This window comes from Lemur catta, chromosome 3 (assembly GCF_020740605.2).
Source record: "Lemur catta isolate mLemCat1 chromosome 3, mLemCat1.pri, whole genome shotgun sequence".
Lineage (NCBI taxonomy): Eukaryota > Metazoa > Chordata > Mammalia > Primates > Lemuridae > Lemur > Lemur catta.
In genome coordinates this window covers 118006203-118027735 of record NC_059130.1, presented here as the reverse complement: position 1 = coordinate 118027735, position 21533 = coordinate 118006203, and the positions used below count along the sequence as shown (strand labels likewise).

Here is a 21533-nt window from a genome sequence, read left to right as displayed (position 1 = left end):
TCAACTCCCTGTGGGGCTCCTGCCACCGTCTGGCATTTGCGCCGTGGGTGGTCTGTGCCCACGTGTGTCCACCCACCTCTTGCCACCTCTCTGTGTCTCTCGCGCCTGAGAGCACAGGCGCCCAGCCCAGACTTGCCCGTGGGGTGCGGGAACGCCAGGCCACCCCGGTGCCCTGGTGCCTCGTGCTGTGTCCCGGCTGGATCACCCTTCCCCGGCCTGGCTCCCCCGTGCCTTCGAGTCGAGCCTCTTCTTAGCCCCACCTGTGGACCCAGGCTGTACAGCCACCAGTGGACAAGCTGGGGAGGAGGGTGGCCTGGTGGCCCAGCCTCGGGCCTCCTCCAGCTCTCCTGAGAGCCTCCTTCCTGGGGAGGCCTGACCCCACCCCCCCTCTCCTCTGGCACACGCTCTATGGCTTGGTGGCCTGGAGGCTGTTCCGTCCATGTGAGGGACAGGCCCCTTTTGGGCAGGAGCCTGGGGCAGTGTCCGTCGCCTGGGGGTGGAGCCCACTTTGCCATAGGGAGGGCCCCTTCCCTCGCTCCCTGACCCCCAAGGGGTGGCTCAGGCCAGACACAAGCAAAGAGAAGAAGGGTCGGGCAAGAGGGCCACGCCTGGGAGATGCCCCCAAACACCAACCACCACCAAGTGGGCCTACTTCGGGGGGACCACTCTGGCCCACCTGCAAGGGTCCCCTCTCCATGTCAAGGACAGATGCTGGGGTTTGCCAGGAGTGTGTGGCTCACCCAGGTGAGGCCATCGGCGATGGTTGGGGATTGGCCATCCTGCCTGGGGGGGCTTCAGGCTGGGTGGGAGCCCTGAGTGCCCGGATGAGGTAATGGCGGCTCCTTGCTGGGCCTTTGGCTCAGGAGCCGGTCCCGAGCCCTCCACTCTCACACTCTCACCTGGGCTGGCAGTGGGGGAAGAGGCAGGTGACAACCCCCCCAGAGGTGACAGCCCCGGGGCGGGTGCCACCGCCACCTGAGAGTGGGTGAGGAGCAGGTTAGCTGGGTGAAAAGTTCACTGCGAGGGGAGCTGTCTGTTCCCTCGCTTAATTTATCCACTATTTGGCTAACCTTGCTCTGAACCCAGGCCCTGAGACCCCTCTCCCCTCTCCCCCGCCTCCCCACTGGGCTTCCGAGCCACCAGACCTCCCGCCGGCCCCGTGATCGGGGACATGCTGGCCTTGAAGGGGCCTGGGGCCGGGCCGCGGGGGCAGAGGCTGGCTGCGCGGCGGGCGGTTATTTATGGCCTGAGCCTTCCCATCTTCAGTAACCAAAATAAAGGCCGGGTGCCGGCGAGGGCCAGGCCCCCAAACGCCAGACATCCGCCCGCCTGCGCCAAACACACAATTGCTCGGGAGACGGTGGCCTTTCCTACGGGGGCCATCTGTCATCCTGCTCTCCGGCAGGAGCTGGACACATGGGCCAGCCGGCTTCGGAGGGGAGGCCAGCCTCTGTCCCTGGCCCGGGGGTGGCCTCTGGGCCTCCCGTATGCCCTTGACTGCTCAGGGACTGGTCCCCGCAGACCCTTTGTCATCCCTGTCTCCCTTTTTGTCTGACCTGTTGGGAGGCAGGGAATAAAGAGGGCACTGGGTGGGGGTGGAGCAGGGAATAAAGAGGGCACTGGGTGGGGGTGGAGGGGACAGTCATGGCCATAGTGACAACCAGTGACTGGGCAGGGTCCCAGGCTGCACAGAGCAGCCGGCACATGTGGCTTCCACCATCCGTGCAGCCCCTTGGTCTTCCAGTGGAGGGACGGGGCTGGGGAATCGGGGCGAGTCACCCTCCTTATACGTCCAAGTTGGTGGTGACAGAATAACCCGGGTCGCCTTGACCCTGAAGCCAGCGCGCTCAGCCACTGGCCTCACTTTCCCGTTCTCACTTTTCATCCTTTCATTAAAACCCGTTTTGGGCAACTGTAAAAGTCCCACGTGTTTGCCTCAGCCAGTGGGAACACAAAGATACATAAAGAATGAATCATCCCGTCCCCAGCCCCCACCCCCGCACATCTCAGGTCACCTTTCTCCACCGTCTCTCTACTCAGAAACGTGCACAAGCGTGTGGACGCCTGGGCGTGTGTGTGTGTGTGTGTGTGTGTGTGTGTGTGTGTGTGTGTGTGTGTGTGGACAGGGAGTCGCTTGTTTTGACGATAATGGGATCCCGATGTCCCCTTCGGCTCTGCCGCTGTTTACTAACGACGGGGGCAGCCGCAGGTCGAACGGTTTGAGTCATTCTTCTTCACAGCTGCACGATATTCCTAATCTGGATGCATCACGATTATTCTCACCTGCTCACTGCCGGAACAAGGTGGGGCTTACGCGCCATGCTGCGCACGGGCCGGAGGTGTGCGGCTCAGTCAATGCCGAGCGCGTGTGCAGCTGTGTCACCCCCGCTGCTCAGATCACGACACAGAAGATCCCCCCACAACCGTGGCGCCCCGACAGTGATCACTGGGGATCTTGGGTTAGGTGTGCTTGCTTTAGAGCTCCCTGGGAATGGTGGCATTCGGAACGAACCCTTTGTGTCTGGCTCGTTTTGCTCCACGGTGTCTGTGAAACGCACATGCTGTTGCTGGAGAGCGTCCCACTGTGAATGTGTACCGTAATTCATCCATGCTACTGTTGATGGGAATTAGCAGTTTCCCACTCTTTCCAACACAGATAGTGTTCACGCGCACCCCTCTGTGTGCTAGCTCTGGTACTTGTAAAGGAGGGACTCCGTCTTCCCATGTATTGATGAGAATAAAAGGGTTTCTTTAATGCTTGTCCAGGCAGAGGATGTTCCTACCACTCCAGAAAATCATTCTGGGAAATTTATGGAGCCCTCATGGGCTGGACCAGGTCAGAAAAAGCCTTTCGGGCCTTGCTGAGCAGTAATAAAAGCTTTGTCCTGTGGGCAGTGGGGAGCCACTGAAGGTTCTAGGCAGGGAGTGGTCCAGACCTATGCTCTGGAAAGGACTCCCTGGCTGCCTGGTGGGGGTGCCCATGCAGTGGGACATCCTGGAGGCAAAGACCACTTAGGAGACCGTCCGAAAGTGCAGGTGAGGCAGGGGCCTTTGTGGAGGGTGTGACGATGGGGAGGGGAGAGTCCAGGAAGATGGAGGGAAGAACTGATAGGACTTGGGATGAGATCGGCCAGCGGCGCAGACCGGGAAGAACCGGGGAGTAGAACGATGGTGGCATCCGGGGGCCTTGTTCCTGCCTCACCCGGGGCCCCAGGCCCCTGCAGGGCGGCCTCCTCTCAGGAGCCCAGCCCTGGAGGCCCAAGTCGAAGGGGCAAGTGCTGCTCTCCCCGTCCGTGCTGGCTCTGTGTGACGGCCACCCCCGAGCCCTGATTTCTTCATCCGGCAGACGGGAGCCCCGGCCCCCTCACAGGGGCGGTGAGTGCTGGCCTGCACGATGCAAACTTAGCAGTGCTCCGTGAATGCCACGGCACGACAGAAGCACGAGTTTTCATGGTGACATGCTGCTCTGCCAGGAGAGAGGCCTGCAGCTCCTCCTCCTGGCCGGGTCCTCCCCGCTACACACACAGACCCTCAGCCTTCTGCTGAGTCCCCGAAGGGAGGGGATGACCTGGTCCTGCCCTGGCCCTGGGCCAACCCCTCGCCCTCAGCCCGGCCGGGACTGGTATTTCCTCCCTGCCTCTGCTCAGCCCCTCCCAGCCTGGCGTCAGGACCCTTTTCCTTTCCGAGGAGCTTCCCTGGCCCGGGGGGCTGGCAGGTGCACAGAGCACCCCGAGGCTCCATGGCACCTGCACGGAGGGGCTGGCCTTCTCCTCCAGCGGCCGTGCCCCCCATCCCGGGGCCTGTGTGTCCCCATGCAGACCCGCCCAGGCCTGACTGCTGCCCCCTCCTGCGCTGGCTGCCTCTGTCTCTCCTCCGGGTCATGAACGGGCTCCCTGCTTCCGCCCGCGTCCCCCGCAGTCAGGCCGTCTGCGCTTCCGTTCTCAAACGCAGGTCCCACCGCGGCCCTGTCTGCTCTAGCGCCTTCTGCCTTGAGAAGGTTCCAGGTCCCCACCAGGCCCATATGTCCCCTCGGATTTGGCCTGGCCGCCTCTCCAGAGCCTGGGCCCCTCGCTCAGCGTCCATCTGATGGCCCTCCAGTCCTGAGCTCAGTGGAGACAGGCCCCTGTCCAAGCTCACGGCCACACAGCAGGCCTTGAAGAGCTATTTGTTGGAAGCTGAGTGACGCTTAATGAGCAGGGACAAGCCGGGCACCCATTCCAACATTTCCTGAATTCCTCCACCCCAGGGCCACTGGCCACTGGCGCCCGGAGGGCACTGCTGGCCCCAGATGGCCTCTGGCTTCCGCTGGACAGGGCCTCCCGCTGCCACTTGGGGACAAAAGGCTTTCAGAACCGGCTGCCATTTTCCCTCCGGGGCTGGGGAGTGGGGCTGAAGGGCTAACTCCGTTCCTGCAAGGAGGGGCAGATTCAGAGCCAGAGGGTGTCCACCCCAAGGCGTCTCCCCTCCCTGCCTCAGGGTAGCCCTGAGGGACGGCCAGGTAGGACTGGTCAGCCGTCCACCCTGTGCTGCCAACTGCCCACCAGGACACCCACTGGCTGCCAGTCAGGAGGGGGCTGCCAACCGCCTGTCACCGCACTGGCTAACTGTCAGTCAGGACAGGACAAAGTCCCAGAGCTCAGGCCTGCCTGTCAGGGTGTGGGCCAACTGCCACTCAAAAAGGCCCAGTGGCAAGTCAGGGAGTCCACCAATGTCATTCTGGTGACAGCTCTTGATTTTGCTACCCAGTGTCCTTTTACCCTTCCCCTGGCAAGGACACTCCACTGGACTTCCTAGGAGCCTCCCCTCCCTGACTTGCAGTCCTTGTGTTCCAAGGGGCTAATTCCCTGCTTGGCTGGAGGGATAGACCACAAGACTCCGGGCTGGCCAGTCAGAATGTTGCATTCCTCTGGCTGCTGTGATTGGGTCACACATGGGCATATGACTCAACCCAAGCCAACTAGAGCCAATCAGAACTAACACTGGGTGACTAGACACTCTCTCTCTGCTGCCCTTGAACTTGGGAGGGTTGGTGTGAGGCTGGAGCTGATGCAGCCAGCTTGCCATCATGAGGGCAAGATGTTGGAGAATGAAGCCGGCCCAGAGGATGTGAAAATGAAGGACAGAGAAACAAAGTGGGTCCCGGAAACAGTGCTTGCACCCTGGATCCAGCCATAACTGAAACCCGTTATCGGGCTTTCCAGCTGTGGGAATCAATAAATTCTTCCCTTTTTCCCAAGCAAGAGTCACTGGGGGGGGAACCAGTAACCACTCAGGGAGCACCAGTGCTTCGTGGGGGGCCACCTGCTGGTCAGGGCAGTAGCCCCCTGTCTGAGGCGTGGGATGTTTCCAGGGAACGTCCAACTGTTAGACAAACAGGCTCCATATTTGCCCTTCCTGGCCCTGTGGTGAGGCGTGGGCACAGTCGTGACTTGACCAATCAGGTGCTCCCAGCCTGTGACTCAGCAAGATGTGAAGCAGAGAAGCAGGGTGGGGGTGGCAGCAGGGGATATCCAGGGCCAGCAGGGTCTCCCAGGGTCCTGTGGTGACAGACAGCCAAACCGGCGGCAGCTGAGCCTCACCAGACCAGCCTGTGGCAGGATTTGGAGGCTGTGGTCCGGCGGCATCTCTCCGTGTCTGCCCAGGTTTCGAGCTTGCTGCACCTGTTCCAGAAACTCTGCAGGTAGAGTCAGCACCTGCTGCTGGGGACCGGGACCAACCCCACGTTCCCTCAGGAAGAGGCTGCTGCACCTGCTCCAGGCTGGGGACTAGAGGCAGCCTGGGACAAGCCCAGGAAGGGAGTCCCTGACTTAGGGGTGGCAGACTCCTGCCTGGTTTACCGCTGTTCGCACATTAGACACGCCGCTTCCTCACTCTTGTTAAGTGTCCCTCAAGACACGTGGCAGAGCACTGGGCACATCTGTCGGGGGGAACAATCTGCCCACGAGCACTGGCTTTGTACCCAGCCCTGGGGGCTGGAGAGAGAGTGTGTGCAAGCGCGCGTGTCTGAGGCAGGGTTGGGGCACTGCAGATATGGACGCTCTGCTCCCTCCCAGGCCAGCAGTTAAGAGGACAGGGCTGACCCCAGCGAGCTCTGGAAGGAGACCACGCCTAATCCCAGGAGGGCCTCAGAAGCCCACCTGAGGTCGGCCCACCTTGGCCCACCTGTATCCAGGGAGCGAGCAGGTGGGTGGGGCGTATTGGGATCTGGCAGCAACATTGACGTGGATTGGCCAGCAAGACGCCAGGTCTCAGGCCAGATAAAGGCACTGAGGAACAATGTCGGATATTAGATCTGCACTCTGTACACACTAGGCTTCTGCTTCAAGAAGTCACAAAACCCAGGAATTAAGAACTAGGGTCTTGCAGCTAGTCTCTGGGTTCAAATCTCAGCTCTGTCCGTTACTAGCTGTGAATAAGCACCAGGGAGATGACTTCATCTCTCTCTACCTCTGTTTCCCATAAAATGTTGGGAAATTTTAATTATTAAATGCATATGACTTAGGGTCTGTCACATACAAAGCACAAAACGATTTATTACTTTTATTATAATAATATATCTATTAATTTGTTACTTGGCATTAATACCACGCACACATGCAGGAATTTATGATGTGTATTGCTCCCTTGATTTTCAGAAGCAACTCTACAGGGACAAGGTTATTTGTTCCATTCCATAGCTGGGGAACGGAGGCTCCGGGAGGTTAAGTTAAGGTTAAGGTCAAGCTCAAGTTCCCACGGAGCCAGGATTCAGACCCTCAGCCGGATACGGCTGGCCCAAACTCCAGTCTGTTCTTCCCCACGGGCTCCACGGTGCCGTGTCACACTCCACAGGCCAGAGCTGTAGAAGTTCGCGTGCCGGTGGCCAGGCCCAGGCTGGGGCTCTGCCCGAGGTCCCCATGTGACCTTCCCAGGAGGGATCCAGTTACATCACAGCAGCAGCTCAGAGGAACAAACACAGCTTGTGTCCTCCTCCAAGTGCTTATTTATTTCCTTTGTCCCAAGAACATTGAAAAATGAAAGGAATGATAAGGATTTGGGGGGAAGGCAGCCCGGAAAGTTCTGCAGTGCTGGTGTGACCCGCCAAGAAGGCGGCATGAGGGAGTTTTCAAACCAAGTCCAAAGAAAGAAACTCAAGTGGTGACATGGAAGGCCCAGGAAGTTTCCTGGCTCCCCACGGGGGGCTCAGGGCACAGCCGGGGGCAGCTGTCACCTCCTGGTTCTGCTGCCGGCCTCTCTGTGGTCAGGCCTCGAAAGCTCCCTGGGGCCAGTGATGCCGCTCCTGCTGCTCAGGGCTGTTAGGAAGAGGCGAGAAAATGCTCAGGCCAGGGGTTCTCCACAGGGGGCGAGTTAGCTCCTTAGGGGACATTTGACTATGTCCAGAGACTTTTTTGGTCATCACAAGTGGGAGGAGAGGCAACTAGTGAGTAGAGAAACTTCCAGCGCACAGGCCAGCCCAGTGCAAAGAATGATCCCGTCCCAACGGCGGCAGGACCGCGGTGGAGGATGGGGCACGTCCATCGATTCATAACACCTGTCGGGGGGCTTTCGCTGTTCAGGGGCCCGTCTGGGCTCACAGGGAAGGCGGACGAGGGAACGGGCTGCTGGAAAGAAGGCAAAGCACGCGTGGTGGCCGCCTCCGACCAGGCTCTGTTCCCCTTCCCTCGGGAGCAAATGTGGACGGAGCATTTGGTCTGCGCGGGGCCCTCTCCCAGGGGCACGCCCGCCCTCCTGGAGTGTCCGGTCCCCAGTGGCAGAGAGGCTCGGGCAGACCGAATCGGCTAGTAAATAACAATAGCCCAGAGCGTCCATCAGGAACGACCAACGGATAAACCAAGCAACAGGTTCCGCCCGATCCCACGGTGGAGATGGCTCGGCAGCAAAGAGGGCCGAGGCGCGATGCGTCGGCAGCGCGGGTGAGCCTGGAAGAGGCCGCGCTCGGTGAGAGAAGCCAGTCCCCGAAGGCCACGTGTTTACGACCCCACTCACCTGCAGTGTCCGGAGCGGGCAAATCCGCGGGGAAGAAAGCGGGTGAGCGGTGGCCGGGGCTGAGGGGGTCGGGGGACAGGGACTGCTAAAGGGTGCGGGTTTCTTCCTGAGAGGTGGAAATGTCCTAGGACTGGTTGTGGCGATGGTCGCACAGCTCTGTGAATGCACCAAACGCCACTGGATCGCACATTTCGATGGGTGAGTTGCGTGGTACGTGAATTATTAATGTATCTCAACAAAGCTGTTGTATAAAATAATCATAATGATAGGTGGTGAGACGGCTGATGAATAAATAAGTAAGCGAAAGGCTGAGATGGGGCAGCCCGGAGGGTCGGGCCCCCTGCACCGGCCTCCCCTGCCGCTGGCTTGAGACGGCGCCTGTCGGAGGGCCCTGCCTCCGAGGACGAGGACGAGGACAGCCGCCCACCCGCGGGGATCTGTGTCCCAGAGCAGCCGCCCAGCAGGGCAGTGGCGATGCTGCCACTCCCAGCAGTTCCTTCTGGGGGAACTTCTGCGTTTATTTCCATCCCAGACCACGGAGACATTTGGGCGCCAAGGGGTGGCCCGGAGCCAGCAATGGTGGGAGGTGCCAGAGAAACGTCCCGCCAATGTCCCACCTGCCTGCACTGGAGGACAGCAGCCCTGTCGCACCTCCTGGCCTCCTGGGGCCCTTTGCTCTGCCCTTCCCCCTGCCACGTTGGGGTCTTCTGAGCTGTAGCGTCCTCCCACCCCAACCACCAGGGAGCCAGCCAGGTGTTGCAGGACGTTGCCACCGCAGGCCGGGCCATGGCAGTGACCCCCGGTGTTCTGAGGGACGGTCGGGTCCTGGCTGGGAGCTGTGGGAGCCGCCGCATCACCTGTGCCCTCCTAAGTGCACAGAGCCCTCTTGGGTCCCACTCCCACTGGATACACACGCCGGCCCCTGGAGGCAGGAGGGCATGAACGTCACCTCCGCTCTGCAGGAGTGGAAGGTTGATGTTACAAGAGGAGGTGACAGAGCCAAGATTTGAACCTAGACCAGTGGGACTCCAGGGTCTGGATTCAACTTCAAATACTGGGGCCTCCCACCTCCCCTGGCCTCAGGGTGGGTCTGGGAGCACCTGGGCACTCCGGGGTGGGCACCTGAGCACGGGGCTGCGGGTGCTGGGGGCAGGTGCAGGGAGGGGGGCAGGGGCTGGGCCCTGCACAGCTGGGGGGCAGTGGCCCCCAGGCCCAGGCTGGACCAACTTTGGTCCACAGTGGGCAGCCCAAAGTTTATGAAGAGCCCTGTGTGGACGAATGTCTGTAAACTGAGTCACAGTGTGACAGCCCCTCTCCAAGGAAGATTAGCACGACCCAGGTGCCCGAGAGTCCCTCCAGACCTTCCTTCTGAGTCCAGGGACGTGCGTCACATCCTGGCTTTGCCTAAGGCGAGGGGTACCTGGGTAGAGAAGCCCTCCTCACAAACACAGGCCTCTGGGCTCTTATCAACGATCCACACCCTTTGGAAGGACCCTCCGGAATGTGGGGGAAGACCCCTCAGACAGAGAAGTCCCAGACGGGCTGTGGTGGGAGGGGCGTCTCTTCTCTCCTGCGATGGCCCTGTGTCCATCCACCCCACACCTGTCCCCTTCCCTCTGTGCTCGTCAGCACGGGGGCAGCTGGGTGGCTTTGTGAACTGGCTCCTTTCGTGGCCCCCATCAGACTGGGACATCCCTGGGGCAAGGGCTGTCTGCCCCATCAGACAGGGCTCGTAGGGCCGAGCTGTGTCGTCAGCCCAGGAAGTTTCAGTCACCCTGGTCCTTCTTAAACATAGTTTGGCCCGAGAAGAAGGAGTCTATTTCTCAAAGCATCCTGGCCCCCCGGGAGCAGAGTGGTGGCCACAAGACTCACTTCCAGGCCAGACAGCCTGGGCCCCTGGAACAGTGCCAGGACGGGGCCTGGGGCTGGTGCCTCCCTGGGCTCGGTGCCCACCCCCAGCCTGGTTCTCCCTGGGGACGGGGAGGAACCCTAAGCATGGCAACTGGGTCATTTCCCAGGACCCAAGTCGTCTTCGCGGGGCTGGCACACCTTGTCCTGCGCCTCAGGGGCTTGGCACTTGCCGCTGTCCTTCGCACGGCCGAGCTGAGGGACGGAATTAGCTCCCCACTGCCATTCTCCAGGCTCTCCAAGCAGCCAAACCATCTGGGAGAGGGACCAGAATGGGGCCTCCTGGGAATGTGCCCAAGGCTTTTTCTTCTGGTTCCTCTGGGAAAAGATCCAGAAAAAGACTGAAAGCTTCCTGGCTGGCAGGAGGGGGTGGGGTGGGCCCAGGCCTGGCCCTGCCATCAGGAGAAGCCGCTGGGGCTCTGGGAAGCCGGTGCTCCCCTCAGCCAGGACAGTGACCACCTCTCACCGGGCTCCACTCACTCCCAGCGTCCAGGCAGACCTCAGGGGTCCACGCTGCAGTCCCCGCCCACAGGCCCAGTGCAATTTCACGAAGGCCTCAGGAGTCAAACCCTCTCCAAAAGGTTGGCCTGGAGCCAGGCGGTGAGCACTGAGGTCTGTCTGCTGCTCCAGCATGGGCAGAAAAATCGGGGCTCGGTAGGTGGGACCCACACCTCATCCTCCTCCCGACCCCTGGTCACCGAGATGCGCCCACCCCCAGCCTAGCTCCTGGGAGAGCCGGTGACCGGCACCTGCCCTGCGGACCACCCATGCTCTCCAGCATGCCAACACAGGGACATGTGGGTGCAGACATTTCGGGAGGACCCCTCAGCAAACCACCAAGACACTCTGGCAACGCAATGCATGTTCTCAAGGACCAAAAGGAAGGTGAAGGATGGGTCACGGCTTGGCGCTGCGTCACTTGCTGTTTGGTGCTGCAGTGAGCAAGGGACTGGCAGGCCAGGGAGAGCTGGGTTCAAATTCTGCCTCTCGTGTTCACAATCCCTCAAACCCAGGCAAGGGCTGCCCTGCCCTGAGCCCGTTTTCTCGCCCACGAAATGGGTTTCATAACACTGCCTCCCAAAAGGCTAGTGAGAGGTGAGCGCTGGCAGGTGCCTCTGTGGGGCTCTGCTTGGCACCTGCTGTGTACGTCCTCGGGCTTGTGGTTGGAAGCTGTCAGCTTCCCTCCATCCTCTGCCCAAATTCCCATTTTCCTCATGACATCTTCCACGGAGTGGCAGATCGTATTATAGTTTAAAACTACTGACTGCTTCTCCATGGGGGATTGTACTTCCTGCTGCATCAGTGGCAGGTTTGACCACATGACCCGCTCTGGCCAATGACATGGGAGCAGAAGTGACATGCGTTGTTTCCAGGCAGAAAGTTTGAGAGCAGCGCCTGGTTCAGCAGGTGTGTCTGCCTCTGCCACGAGAGATCCTCCACAATGGAGGCTGCCCGGCCACCCTGAGTGTCAGAGCAAGATGAGCCAGAGCAGAGCTGTAGCCGCCCTGGGAGGACAGGCAGCGACAGTAAGACAGAGACCGTCATGGTTGGAAGCCGTTGCAATTTGGGGGTGACATCCTGGTTGATACATGTCACGGCTGTTGGAGTCTTTAAAGCGGTCTCTGGGAGCTGTATTTTTCAGTCTTCAGCTGCTTCGAGGTGGCATGGATAATTAACAGAGCTGAAATGTGCTGTCCCGAGACTCGTGGCCACTCTGTCGGTGCTCACTCAGGAGCGAGTATGTGGTTATGACTTGGCATCCCTGCCCGAAGGCCAGACTGACATCGCCCGAGCTGCGTGTCTAATCCTCCTCTCACGCAGGGTGGCAGGGTTCAGACAGAGGTTCATCCGTGGGTGCAGGCTTTACGAGACTCTCGGGGAAGCTCCTCTACTGAGTCAGAGGCCTGTGACCTGCTCCTTCACCTCCTGGGAACCCCACCTGCTCTCCTCCCGCCACCTGCAAGAGCTGTGTGGATGGCTGCTAGTTAATACGAGATTGCATTATCCACCTCTTCCCTCCCCGGCTGCCCAAGGTCAGGTGTATTAAGCTTGCAGCAGCAGGGAGAACGCACACCAGAGGACCCCAGGGGCATCTCTACCCACGTCTTTTTAGCTGTAAACTTCCCCCATTGAGGAAGCCCGTGCCAACCCTCTGCCACTACTCCAGACCTGCCCCTTCCCCTGCAATCAAATGGGACACAGGGGTCAGAGCACCCCTTAGCACTGGCCTCATTATGATGAGCTGGCACTAAGTGTCTCTGGTGACTCGCGATCCTTTCTCAACCAGATTATTGGCCGTTTGTCTCGGTGGTTGTCCGTGTTTCACCTTCTCCGCAACGTGCCCCTCTCCGCACCGAGTGCATGCTAGGTAGACAGTAGGTGCTCAGTAAAGACTGCTTCTGCTCTCCTGAGTTGGTGGCCTGGTGGCGCTATGGCAGGACAGAGGGCAGCTCTACCCATGGCCAGCTCTCTGCAGACTAGTTCATGAAGGTCACACCAGGGACGCAAAGTGGCCCCCGACCTACGGCTGCTGGGAATGGCCTGGCAGAGCCGGCAAGGCACAAGGCAAGGGGGGCCCCTCCCTCTGCCCCAGGCCTGGGCTCCACTTTCTCTCCTGGTCTCTGCCCCCTTCCTAGTCCCAGTGGCTGGGGACCCTGAGCAGACCAATTCTCTCTCAAAGGATGGAGTTCTGTGGTTGGGACTGGCCTCCTCGCAACTGCCCACCAAGGATTTGAACACAGTAACTCACGAAAGCCATTTCTCTTTATTTTTCATTCCTGCCGTTCAACCAGTTTGCGCAAGCTGAAGATGAGTGGGTTTTGGAGGGGGAGGCGGAGCATCTGGGGACAGACCCTCCCGGAAATAGTTTGTGCACACTGCTGAGGCTGGTTAGATTTGAGAAGCGATTGAACAATAAACTCTACAGAATTAGAAATGTACAAAAGTGTCAAGGTGGCTGCTGGCTGGTTTCTCACCTCCCCATGGGGGTCAGAGTTACACCCATCAGTCCTGTGCAAAGGTCCTGGGGCTGGCCTGGGGGGGGGAGCCAGATTCTTCCCTGGGGACAGGAGCCGTCCTGCTCACCCACCACAAAGGTGCTGACAGACAGGCGCATGGGTGTGTGCCCAGGTGCCATGGCCCCCTCTGGCTCTGTGGCTCCTCCAGCGTGTCTCTGTGTCTCGCCTCTATGTCCGCCCTTTGAAAGTGTTCATGCAGGTGTAGGTTCCTGAGAATTTGTGGATCTCCTCTAGTGCAGCCTGCGGGAGTATGCTGGGGAGTGGGGAGGAAGAAAGGAAGACAGTCAGTAGGGGTGGGGACCAGGGGCTGGGTCACTGGGGGCCACACAAGACACCACGGTGGAGTCATAGTTCCCAGAAGCGCGCCCTACCCATCTCCAAGCCACACGCCAGCTGCCCCTAACCCACCCTCCACGGGGAAGGGCTTTGAAGTAATTGGACAAGCGGCTGTTGACCAGGCAGAGGGGGGTGGGAGGAGAAACTTTCAAAGCCACATTCTTAGCATCTTAGAGCCCGCAGATGTCTCAGACATCAGTCAACTCCAACTGCCACTTACTCAACAAAGATTTACTGCGTGAGTCTGAGCAGTCAAGTACGATTTGGGTGGCACAACCTCCAGGGGACTGTCCCAGTCTCACCCTCAGGCCTCTCCTCCGTGCAACCCAGAGCTCCTGTGCTTCCCCTGTCGGCCCCGGTGTTGTCCTCCCCTGGTCACTTGGCAAGCCCGTGGCTGCCTTTTGGCAGACATTTCACTTCTGGTCCTCGGGCCCTAGCACAGGCCCAGCATGGAAGGAGCCCTCAGTCCACGTGTTGAATCAGACTGAGGGAACCCAGCCCACTCTAGTATGAGACGGGAAAGGTTCACTTTCAGCTGGAGCAATCTGGACGGCTTCCTGGGGGTGGTGGCCCTAGAGTTGAGCTTTTAAAGATTTCTCTTGGGGACGCTGAGGCGGGATGCACGGCAGGGAATGCTTCCTTTTTAAAAAGTAGTGGAGGAAGGCGGGAAAGGTAGGCTGGGGGGTTGCTGTGGAGAGTACTCAGATGTTCTAGACAAACTGACTTTTCTCTAGAACATTCCAAAAGGCTTCTAAGAGGCTCCCCTGAGGTGGGGGATGGCAGCCGGCCTCAGTGGGGACCTGAACCCCTGCTCTCCCAGGGCTCACCGAGGCGGCCGAGGGGCATCTCGGATGGACAGGCAGGATGACTGAGGGACGACAGCGTGTGGCCTGAATGTCCCCGGGTGCCCCATCCCTGCACCTCTGACAGGGCTCTGAGTTTGGAGGAGAAAGGACTGACGCCGTTTCTGTGCCTACCAGGCGCGCGGCAGGCAGAGGGAGGCTGGCTTTCCTGGGAGTCGGGGTCTGACTAACGCCGGGCCCAGCCTGGCACTTGGGTGCTTCCTCCCCTGAAAAGGCTCCCGGGTCAGAGGGCATGGGTCAGGCGGGGGCCGGGGCTGGAGATGGCCGGAGCCCCCAAGGAGCCAAGGGTCCCCTGTGGCTCCAGGGACGAAGATCTCCCTGCTGTCCTCACAGGCCCAAGAAAACTGCGCTTAGGTGGCCACCTGCAAGAGCCCCTTCAGTGTGGGACTGGGATGGGCAGGGTTTGCTGCAGGAAGTCTGGAAAGTTCTAGGGGAATATGATGCCAGGCAAACTCTGGGGGAGGACTGTCTCCTTTACAAAGGGGTTTGCCCTGGGAAGCCCCACCTGGCGAGTGCCAGGACGTTTCTGCGAATTCTGAGCCTTTGGCTCGGGGACCCCCGTGCTGCCCATCAGAGTGAAGTTCCTGAGGGCCGGGCTGTGTCTTGCGGTCGCTAGAGCAGCGGTTCTCAAAGTGTGGTCCAGGAGCCCTCGGGGTCACCTGAGATCTCTGCAGGGGGCCATGAGGTCAAAGTATTTTTATAATACTAAGATGTTGTTTGCATTTTTCACTCTCTTTCTCTCAGTGTACAGTGGAGTTTTCCGGAGGCTATATGACACAGGATATAGCACAACAAATTAAAATCAGAAGCAGGTATGAGAATTCAGTTGTCTTCCATTAAACCAGACAACACAGAGATTTGCAAAAAGGTAAAACAATGCCCCTCCGTACTGCATTTATTTTGTTTTAGAAAATCTAATTACAGAAAGTTTTTCTAGTGGTCACTAGAGAAATATTTTATATATATATGTATATACATATAATTACTTGTTATAAAAATATTTATGTTAAGGCAATGGATTTGTTATTGCTAACAATAGATATTCTAAATATAAACAGATGTATCAATCTTGTAAAATTCTTCTAATTTCTAATACAGCAAATAGTGGTAAGATACAACTCAAATCAACAAAGCTCTCTGGGCTCCTCAACACTTTTTAGGAATTAAAGGGGTCCCGAGACCAACGAGTTTGAGAACCGCTGCCCTATGTGAGGACAGTACAACCACGGCAGACGGGATCACGGATCCCACGTGTACTTTCTCCTGCCTGCCGCCTCCTCCCCACAGGGTCCGGTGGAGCAGGGGACGTGGCCAGCGCGAGCCTGGCCCAGGGCGCACCCCACTGTACCTTTTCAAGATGACGAGGACATGCATGGTCCACGGCAGCAGCAGCAGGGCCTGGTTGAGCTGCACGGCCTCCACCGTCCGCCGGGCCACCGTCTCCGGCTTCAGTGGGGGGAAGAGGTTGGGAAACCTGGAGGCAGGAAGAGACACAGTGGGTTTCTTCCAGAGAGGCACCTGCTCGTGCTAGAAGCTTCTATGTGGCTGACACGTCTGAGTCACCCTTTGGCCTTTTCTGTTTGGGAGACTCGAGGCCTATTGGGAACCCCCGGCCCCAACCCAGGCTTGCCGGAGTTCCACGTTCCCCCACCCTCCCCGTGCACAGGGGTCTCCCCTAGAGTCCAGGACTTCCAGCCCCCCCACCTGGGACCCATTCTCCAAGCTCCCCCAGGGGCTCCAGTGCACTTGGACTCTGTCCCACGCTCTCCCCGACCCTGCGCAACCTGGGCCCTGCCAATCGCTCTGACCCCTCCTTCCCAGTCACTGCGCCAGCAGGACTGGCCAGTCTCTCTGGTCTTGTCACATTATGCTCTGTCCTGTCAGGGTCTTGTGCCACCTGTCCCATTGGCCTGGCTGTCTCCTACCAGCTCCTGGGAGACGTCTCAGACCAATCCACCCAGAGTGGCCTCTGCGTTTCCGCCAACTAGAATGGCTTTGCTTATTAGTGGCCTGTCTCCCTCGTCAGACTGAGTTCCACCAGGACAGAGGCCTGGTGGTCTTGCTCCCTAGCACAGAACCCAGCACATGGTAAATGCTCAATAAACACTTGCTGAATGGGTGAACACTGAACCACTTGCTGTTCCCTGCATGTGCCCTGCTCCTCCCGTCCGGAGGCAAGGGCTCTGCTGGAGCAAGTTCCCAGCTTGCTCACTAACTCACTGATTCATTCATCGATTCATTCAAATATTTATAGAGCACTTTCCATGGGATTTCAAAATGAATGAATGATTGAATAAGCAAATATCAGGGGCTTCTCACATGTATTTAGAGACATCTGACCCCACACCCATACGATGGTGATGTTCCCTAAGTGCCAGGCCCTTGCACGAATGACTCTTCCAATTTACAGACAAGGAAACTGAGTGTTCAGTGGGACCCAGGGATTCAAATGAGGCCAGTGCTCTACCGCCTTCACTCACTGCTCTTCCCGCCCTCCTGGGCCTGTAGGTGCAGGGCTGATGCTGCTGGCTCTGACCCCAATCCTACAAAGGCTTATGATCCGCTCTGGCACCAGGAAGATTAAGGGTGATGAGTCACCCAGCCCTGATGTCATTCCTGAGCAACAGGCAGCCCCTGGGCTCCCAGCGGGGGCTTGGCCTCAGAGGGCACAAGGATCTCACCCCAGCCCCTACTTCCTGTGCCACCACAATGATGATTCTAAGACAGCCCTGCAGGCTACAAGGGCCAGCTCTGGGGTTCTGCAGAGATGAACGTGCAGAGGCAGCTGACACTGGAATGCTATAGACGTGAGGGGCAATCTAGACTCTCCAGCCTCCACTTGTGGCCTGTCCTGTTTCTTGGGGAAGGGGAGACAGGGTGAAGAGACCAAGCTCCATGGTCCTGGGGGGACCCTTCCTGGTAAGACCCCTGTAGGAGAAGCCGACAGAGGAGGCCTCAAGCATGTCTGCAGGGGGGATGTTCTGCTTCTCCATGGTGGGTGGGACGGGAACTGTCAATGCCCATGGAGGCAGCACGGATCCGTGGAAAGAGCATGGTAGGCTAGCCAGTTTCAAGCTGTGTGGCCTTGGGCAAGTAACTTTGCTTCTTTGAGCCTCAGTTCTCTCATCTGTAAAATGGGGACAGGAACCAAATGCAGCAGCGTTTGTAAAGGGTCTGGTGGTATGGCTGGAACATAGATGAGGCTCAGTAAATAGTGATTTACAAACGGCAGCACCCACCGACATGGCCAACCTTGCTAGGGAACCCATCAACTTTGTCCTAAACACACCGCCCCACATTTAACCCCGGGAAGCTGCTAAGCATGGCTGTAGGAAGAAACCAATGCTTTCATTCATTTTTTATCCTTTCAGGAAATGGGAGTTGGTTAAGTACCGATTTTCCTCGTTCTACTCTTCTGGCCAAGCCCCTGGGCTCACCTGCACAGCCACAGGTAACTAACGTTCACTAGCGCTCACTGCGTGCCAGGCATGGCTAGTGGATTCACACACAGCTCACCTAGCCCACGGAGTAGGGTATTCATCCCTTTTTATAGATGAGAAAACTGAGGCACAGAAAAGTTAAGTAACTTGCCTGAGGTCACACCGAGCTGGGATTTGACCCCAGGCGGTTTGGCCTCCACTCTGAAGCACTGTGGGAAAATGTCTTGGGAAAACCTTGAATGTCTCTCTTAAGTGGTGGAGAAGAAACTTAAACTAGGAGGTGAAACAGACATACAGGCTCGATGTCTGTGAATGTCCTGCCCACTTCTGTGCTCAGGGCACCCAGTTAAAACTGCGGATTGCTACTGATGCACTTCCATCCAATATGTATTTATTGAGCACCTCCTGTATACTCAGAAGAAAAATCAAACCAAGTTGTCATGGGGGGAAAAGCCAACATGTAACATTAATAGACATTAGTCCAGCCCCCCTCTAAATTCAGAATTTATGATAATTGGCACACAAGCCAGGTGGAAATATATGCTTCTGTGACGAACTCTGAAGATATGATCTGCTAGGAAAATTAATACCATATGTGTTTATGAAAATGTTTGTTGTCAGTAAAAATAATGAGAGCAGTAGCTCTTTCTTAACCATCTAGTATGTTCTGGGCTTGCAGTAGATGTGTTACATGCATTATTTCTCATTTTCCTGATAATCCTACAAGGTAAATATTGTTTCCACTGTTTTACACGTGACCAAAGTAAAGCTCAGAGAGGTAACAAAACTAGCCCAAAGTTGCACAGCTAAGAGTAGCCGATTCAAGCCAGGAAGTTTTGATTCTTGATGACCAAAACCACACTGTCCCTATTAACAATAACTAAGGCGTGCTGAGTGACCCCGCATGGCATGCACTACGCCGAACTGTGTCATTTTATCCTCATGAGGACCCTTCCCGTCATCTTTATTTTTGGAAGCTGCTGAAACATATAATTCAGAAGGTGGATGATCATATGCTGGATTGCAAAAAAGCCCAGGGAAAACAGCTTTTGGGTAATTCTTTTCTCATTCATCTATAACCACATGCCCCTACACGACTGCACGTCATTATAGCGCAGTTTGCTGAGTACTTAGTATGGAGCACATGTGGTGTTCCAAGCCCGATCCCATTGTGGCCTCACCACGAATCCAGACATTCTCGTCACCCCCATTTTACAGCTCAGCCACGAAGGCCAGAGCAGTGACTAATCAGACCCGACATCACACAGTGCATCAAAGCCACAGGGGGGTCACTACCCCAGTCAGTGCCTGGCTCCCAAGGGCGAGCTCTAAACCAGTGGGCCCCATCCCCCTTGAGTTAATTGGTCCAGGGGAGGAGGGGCTGGGCCTCGTATCTCTTTAAATTGAGCTATAATGTGCATACAATAAAAAGCATAAATCCTAAGCATACAGCTTGATTAACTTTCACTTCCTTAACCACCGCCCATCTGGATCAAGAAGAGAGAACATTTCTAAAAGCCGAGAAGGTTCTCTCGGGCTCCCTGGGGTGGGCACTGGTCTGATGTCCAACACCATAACCCAGTTTTGCCTGTTTTAGAACGTTCCACAAACAGCGCCCTCTGCGCACGTTGCTCGCGTGTCCACGCCCTGTTCTCTGTTGGGTCGGGATCCACTGCGGCCTTCAGCCCTGGCAGCCTGTACAGGCTCCCCAAACTGAGAAGCAGGACCCCCACCGCTGTGGCACCCGACTGCCTTTCGCAGACAGAGAATCAGGTAGGGGAGCGTCGAGCTCAAGCCAAAGGCCAAGGGCCTCTGGATTATTCGATACCAGGGCTCTCTCCGCGCAGTCGGCCGCCAGACTTGCAAGGCTCGGGGAGGCAGGGCAGGAGGCTGGTCCCCGAGGCTGGTCCCCTGCTCACTGACCTGACCCTCATGCCCTGGAACATCTCGGTGCTGGTGTGGAAGGGCAGCACCGTGGTGGCACTGACGCCCGGACAGTCCAGCAGCCCCAGGGTCAGGCTCTCCATGAAGGCGAAGGCCGACGCTTTGGACGTGCAGTAGTCAATGGCTCCAGGGATGGCGGACAGCGCCAGCACAGAGTTGAGGCACACAATGTGGCCGTTCTGCAGCTCCAGCATGCGCGGGAGGAAGGCCTTGGTGGTCTGCGGGTAGACGGGGCGTCAGTGTGGGGAGGCCGCAGCCTCCCGCAAGCCCTCCTCTACCCCTCTCTTGGGGAGCACAGCCCACCCTGGACACACACGCTGCTCCGGTGCCCGGGCCTTCCCGAGAGGGAGGCGGCCCAGGGCTCCCTGCTGCTGGACACTGAGCTCACGTTCCAGAAAGTCTGATGCCTCCTGGGGCTGGTCATTCCTCTCATCCGGCCACCGTGTCCCTGCACATCCCCGCTGGCCTGAGTCCAAGCCCTGGCGAGCCTCTCCTTCCTGCCCCACCCGGCCTGGGCTCCCCGGCACGCCCGGGGCTGGCTCTGGCCCAGGACAGCCCTTACCCAGAACTGGCCCAGGGTATTGATGTGCTGGGACTTGAGGAGAGCGTCGTCGTCACTGTCCATCAGGCTCTTCCCGTGGACCACGGCGGCGTTGTTCACCAGGATGGTGATGTCGCCCACCTGCAGGCGAGAGGGGGCTGTCGGGGGGGCCACGAGGGCAGCCAGCCCCAGGGGCCTGCACGTGCGGACCTGGCCCCACCACACCAGCCACGTGGCCCCGCAAAGCCACGTCACCTCTCTGAGCGGCAGTCTTGATTTGTGAGATGGGGATAGTGGTTCTGAGGACTGGAAATAATTTATGGCACATAATATACCTGGCACATAGCGTATTTATAATAAATGAGGTTATTGTTGCATAAAAATAGTTAACATTACTACATGCCAGACACTTAACAGGGTGGTTTTTGCTCTCTTGGAGTTCACGGATATATATACTCCATCCAGACAGACGCCTGGAGTCAGGAGAAGGATTTCCCCAGAGGGCAACAGGACATGCGCCCCTCCCTGCACCGGGCCACTCACCTTCTCCCGGACAGCCTTGGCCGTCTGGTACACCTCCTCCCGGTTGCCCACGTCACAGATGAAGTAGTGGCACTCGGTGCCCATCTGCCGAATCTCCTCCGTCGTCTCCTTCAGGCATTTCTCGGTCCGGCCCCAGAGAACAATCTGGAAGGAGAGAATAACAGCCCTGAACGAGTGGTCACTAAGCAAGCCACAGTGGTTCAATGACTGACGTCAGAAATCCAGTATTTAAGATAACTTGTCTTTAAATTACTGGCCTCCCTGATTTCACCCAAAGATAAGGTACACGAAGCAACATAACAATATAATTTTTTAAAGGCACATAGCCTACTCTTTAGTAAACCGAGTAGTTTCTGAGCCCGATTATGATCAACTGATGTGCTATGTACGAGTCTTTCGTACACACGCCTTCCTGCAGGCCGCCTCCTGCCAGCCCAGCTCCAGGCACCCTCCACCCGCAGAAGCAGCAGCAGCGACGTCCGTGTGCAACGTTCAGGGTGTCCCTGGCTAGGAATCGGCGGCGCCTTCTCACCAGCCAGCTCTAGAGCTGGGATTACTAACAGCAGCTGTTAGGATGCACTCGGCGGTTCCAGCCCTGAGGTTCACAGAGGCAAGGGGAGCGTCCACCTCGCTGCAGTCACTCCCTGAAGGAAGTTCCAGAAGAGCAGTGGTGGCGAGTCTCCCACGGAGCAGAACCTGGAGCCTCACCCAGCAGGGAATAAATGTGGGCTCATTATGCCAGGAGATGACCGTAGCAGGACCAGTAAGGGTTTGCACAAATTTATGAATGGCTGGCTCATAAAGGGATTAGAAAAACGACTTGGCTAATCCCAACCTTGACCTACAGGAGTGCAGCACAGTTCCCCATGGCTCCTCAGTGGGGGCAGAAGGGCCCAGGGCTGGAGGACAGGGAGACTGAGAGCCCCAGCCACAAATTGGCTCCACCAGCTCAGGC

General features: G+C 57.8%; 1 protein-coding gene across 5 annotated transcripts in view; it reads right to left on the bottom strand.

Annotated features, from left to right (window-relative positions):
- Positions 1-12639: 12639 nt before the first annotated feature.
- Positions 12640-21533, bottom strand: part of DHRS3 (dehydrogenase/reductase 3) — a 38106-nt gene continuing 29212 nt past the window's right edge. For all 5 annotated transcript variants that reach the window (XM_045546088.1, XM_045546089.1, XM_045546085.1 and 2 more), the window contains 5 exons: positions 20579-20722; positions 20057-20176; positions 19474-19712; positions 15459-15584; positions 12640-13164 (listed from right to left, as the gene is read on the bottom strand). In XM_045546088.1, the coding sequence (XP_045402044.1) occupies positions 13080-13164; positions 15459-15584; positions 19474-19712; positions 20057-20176; positions 20579-20722 (714 nt within the window). In that variant the 3' untranslated portion in view covers positions 12640-13079. The remainder of the gene's footprint in view (positions 13165-15458; positions 15585-19473; positions 19713-20056; positions 20177-20578; positions 20723-21533) is intronic.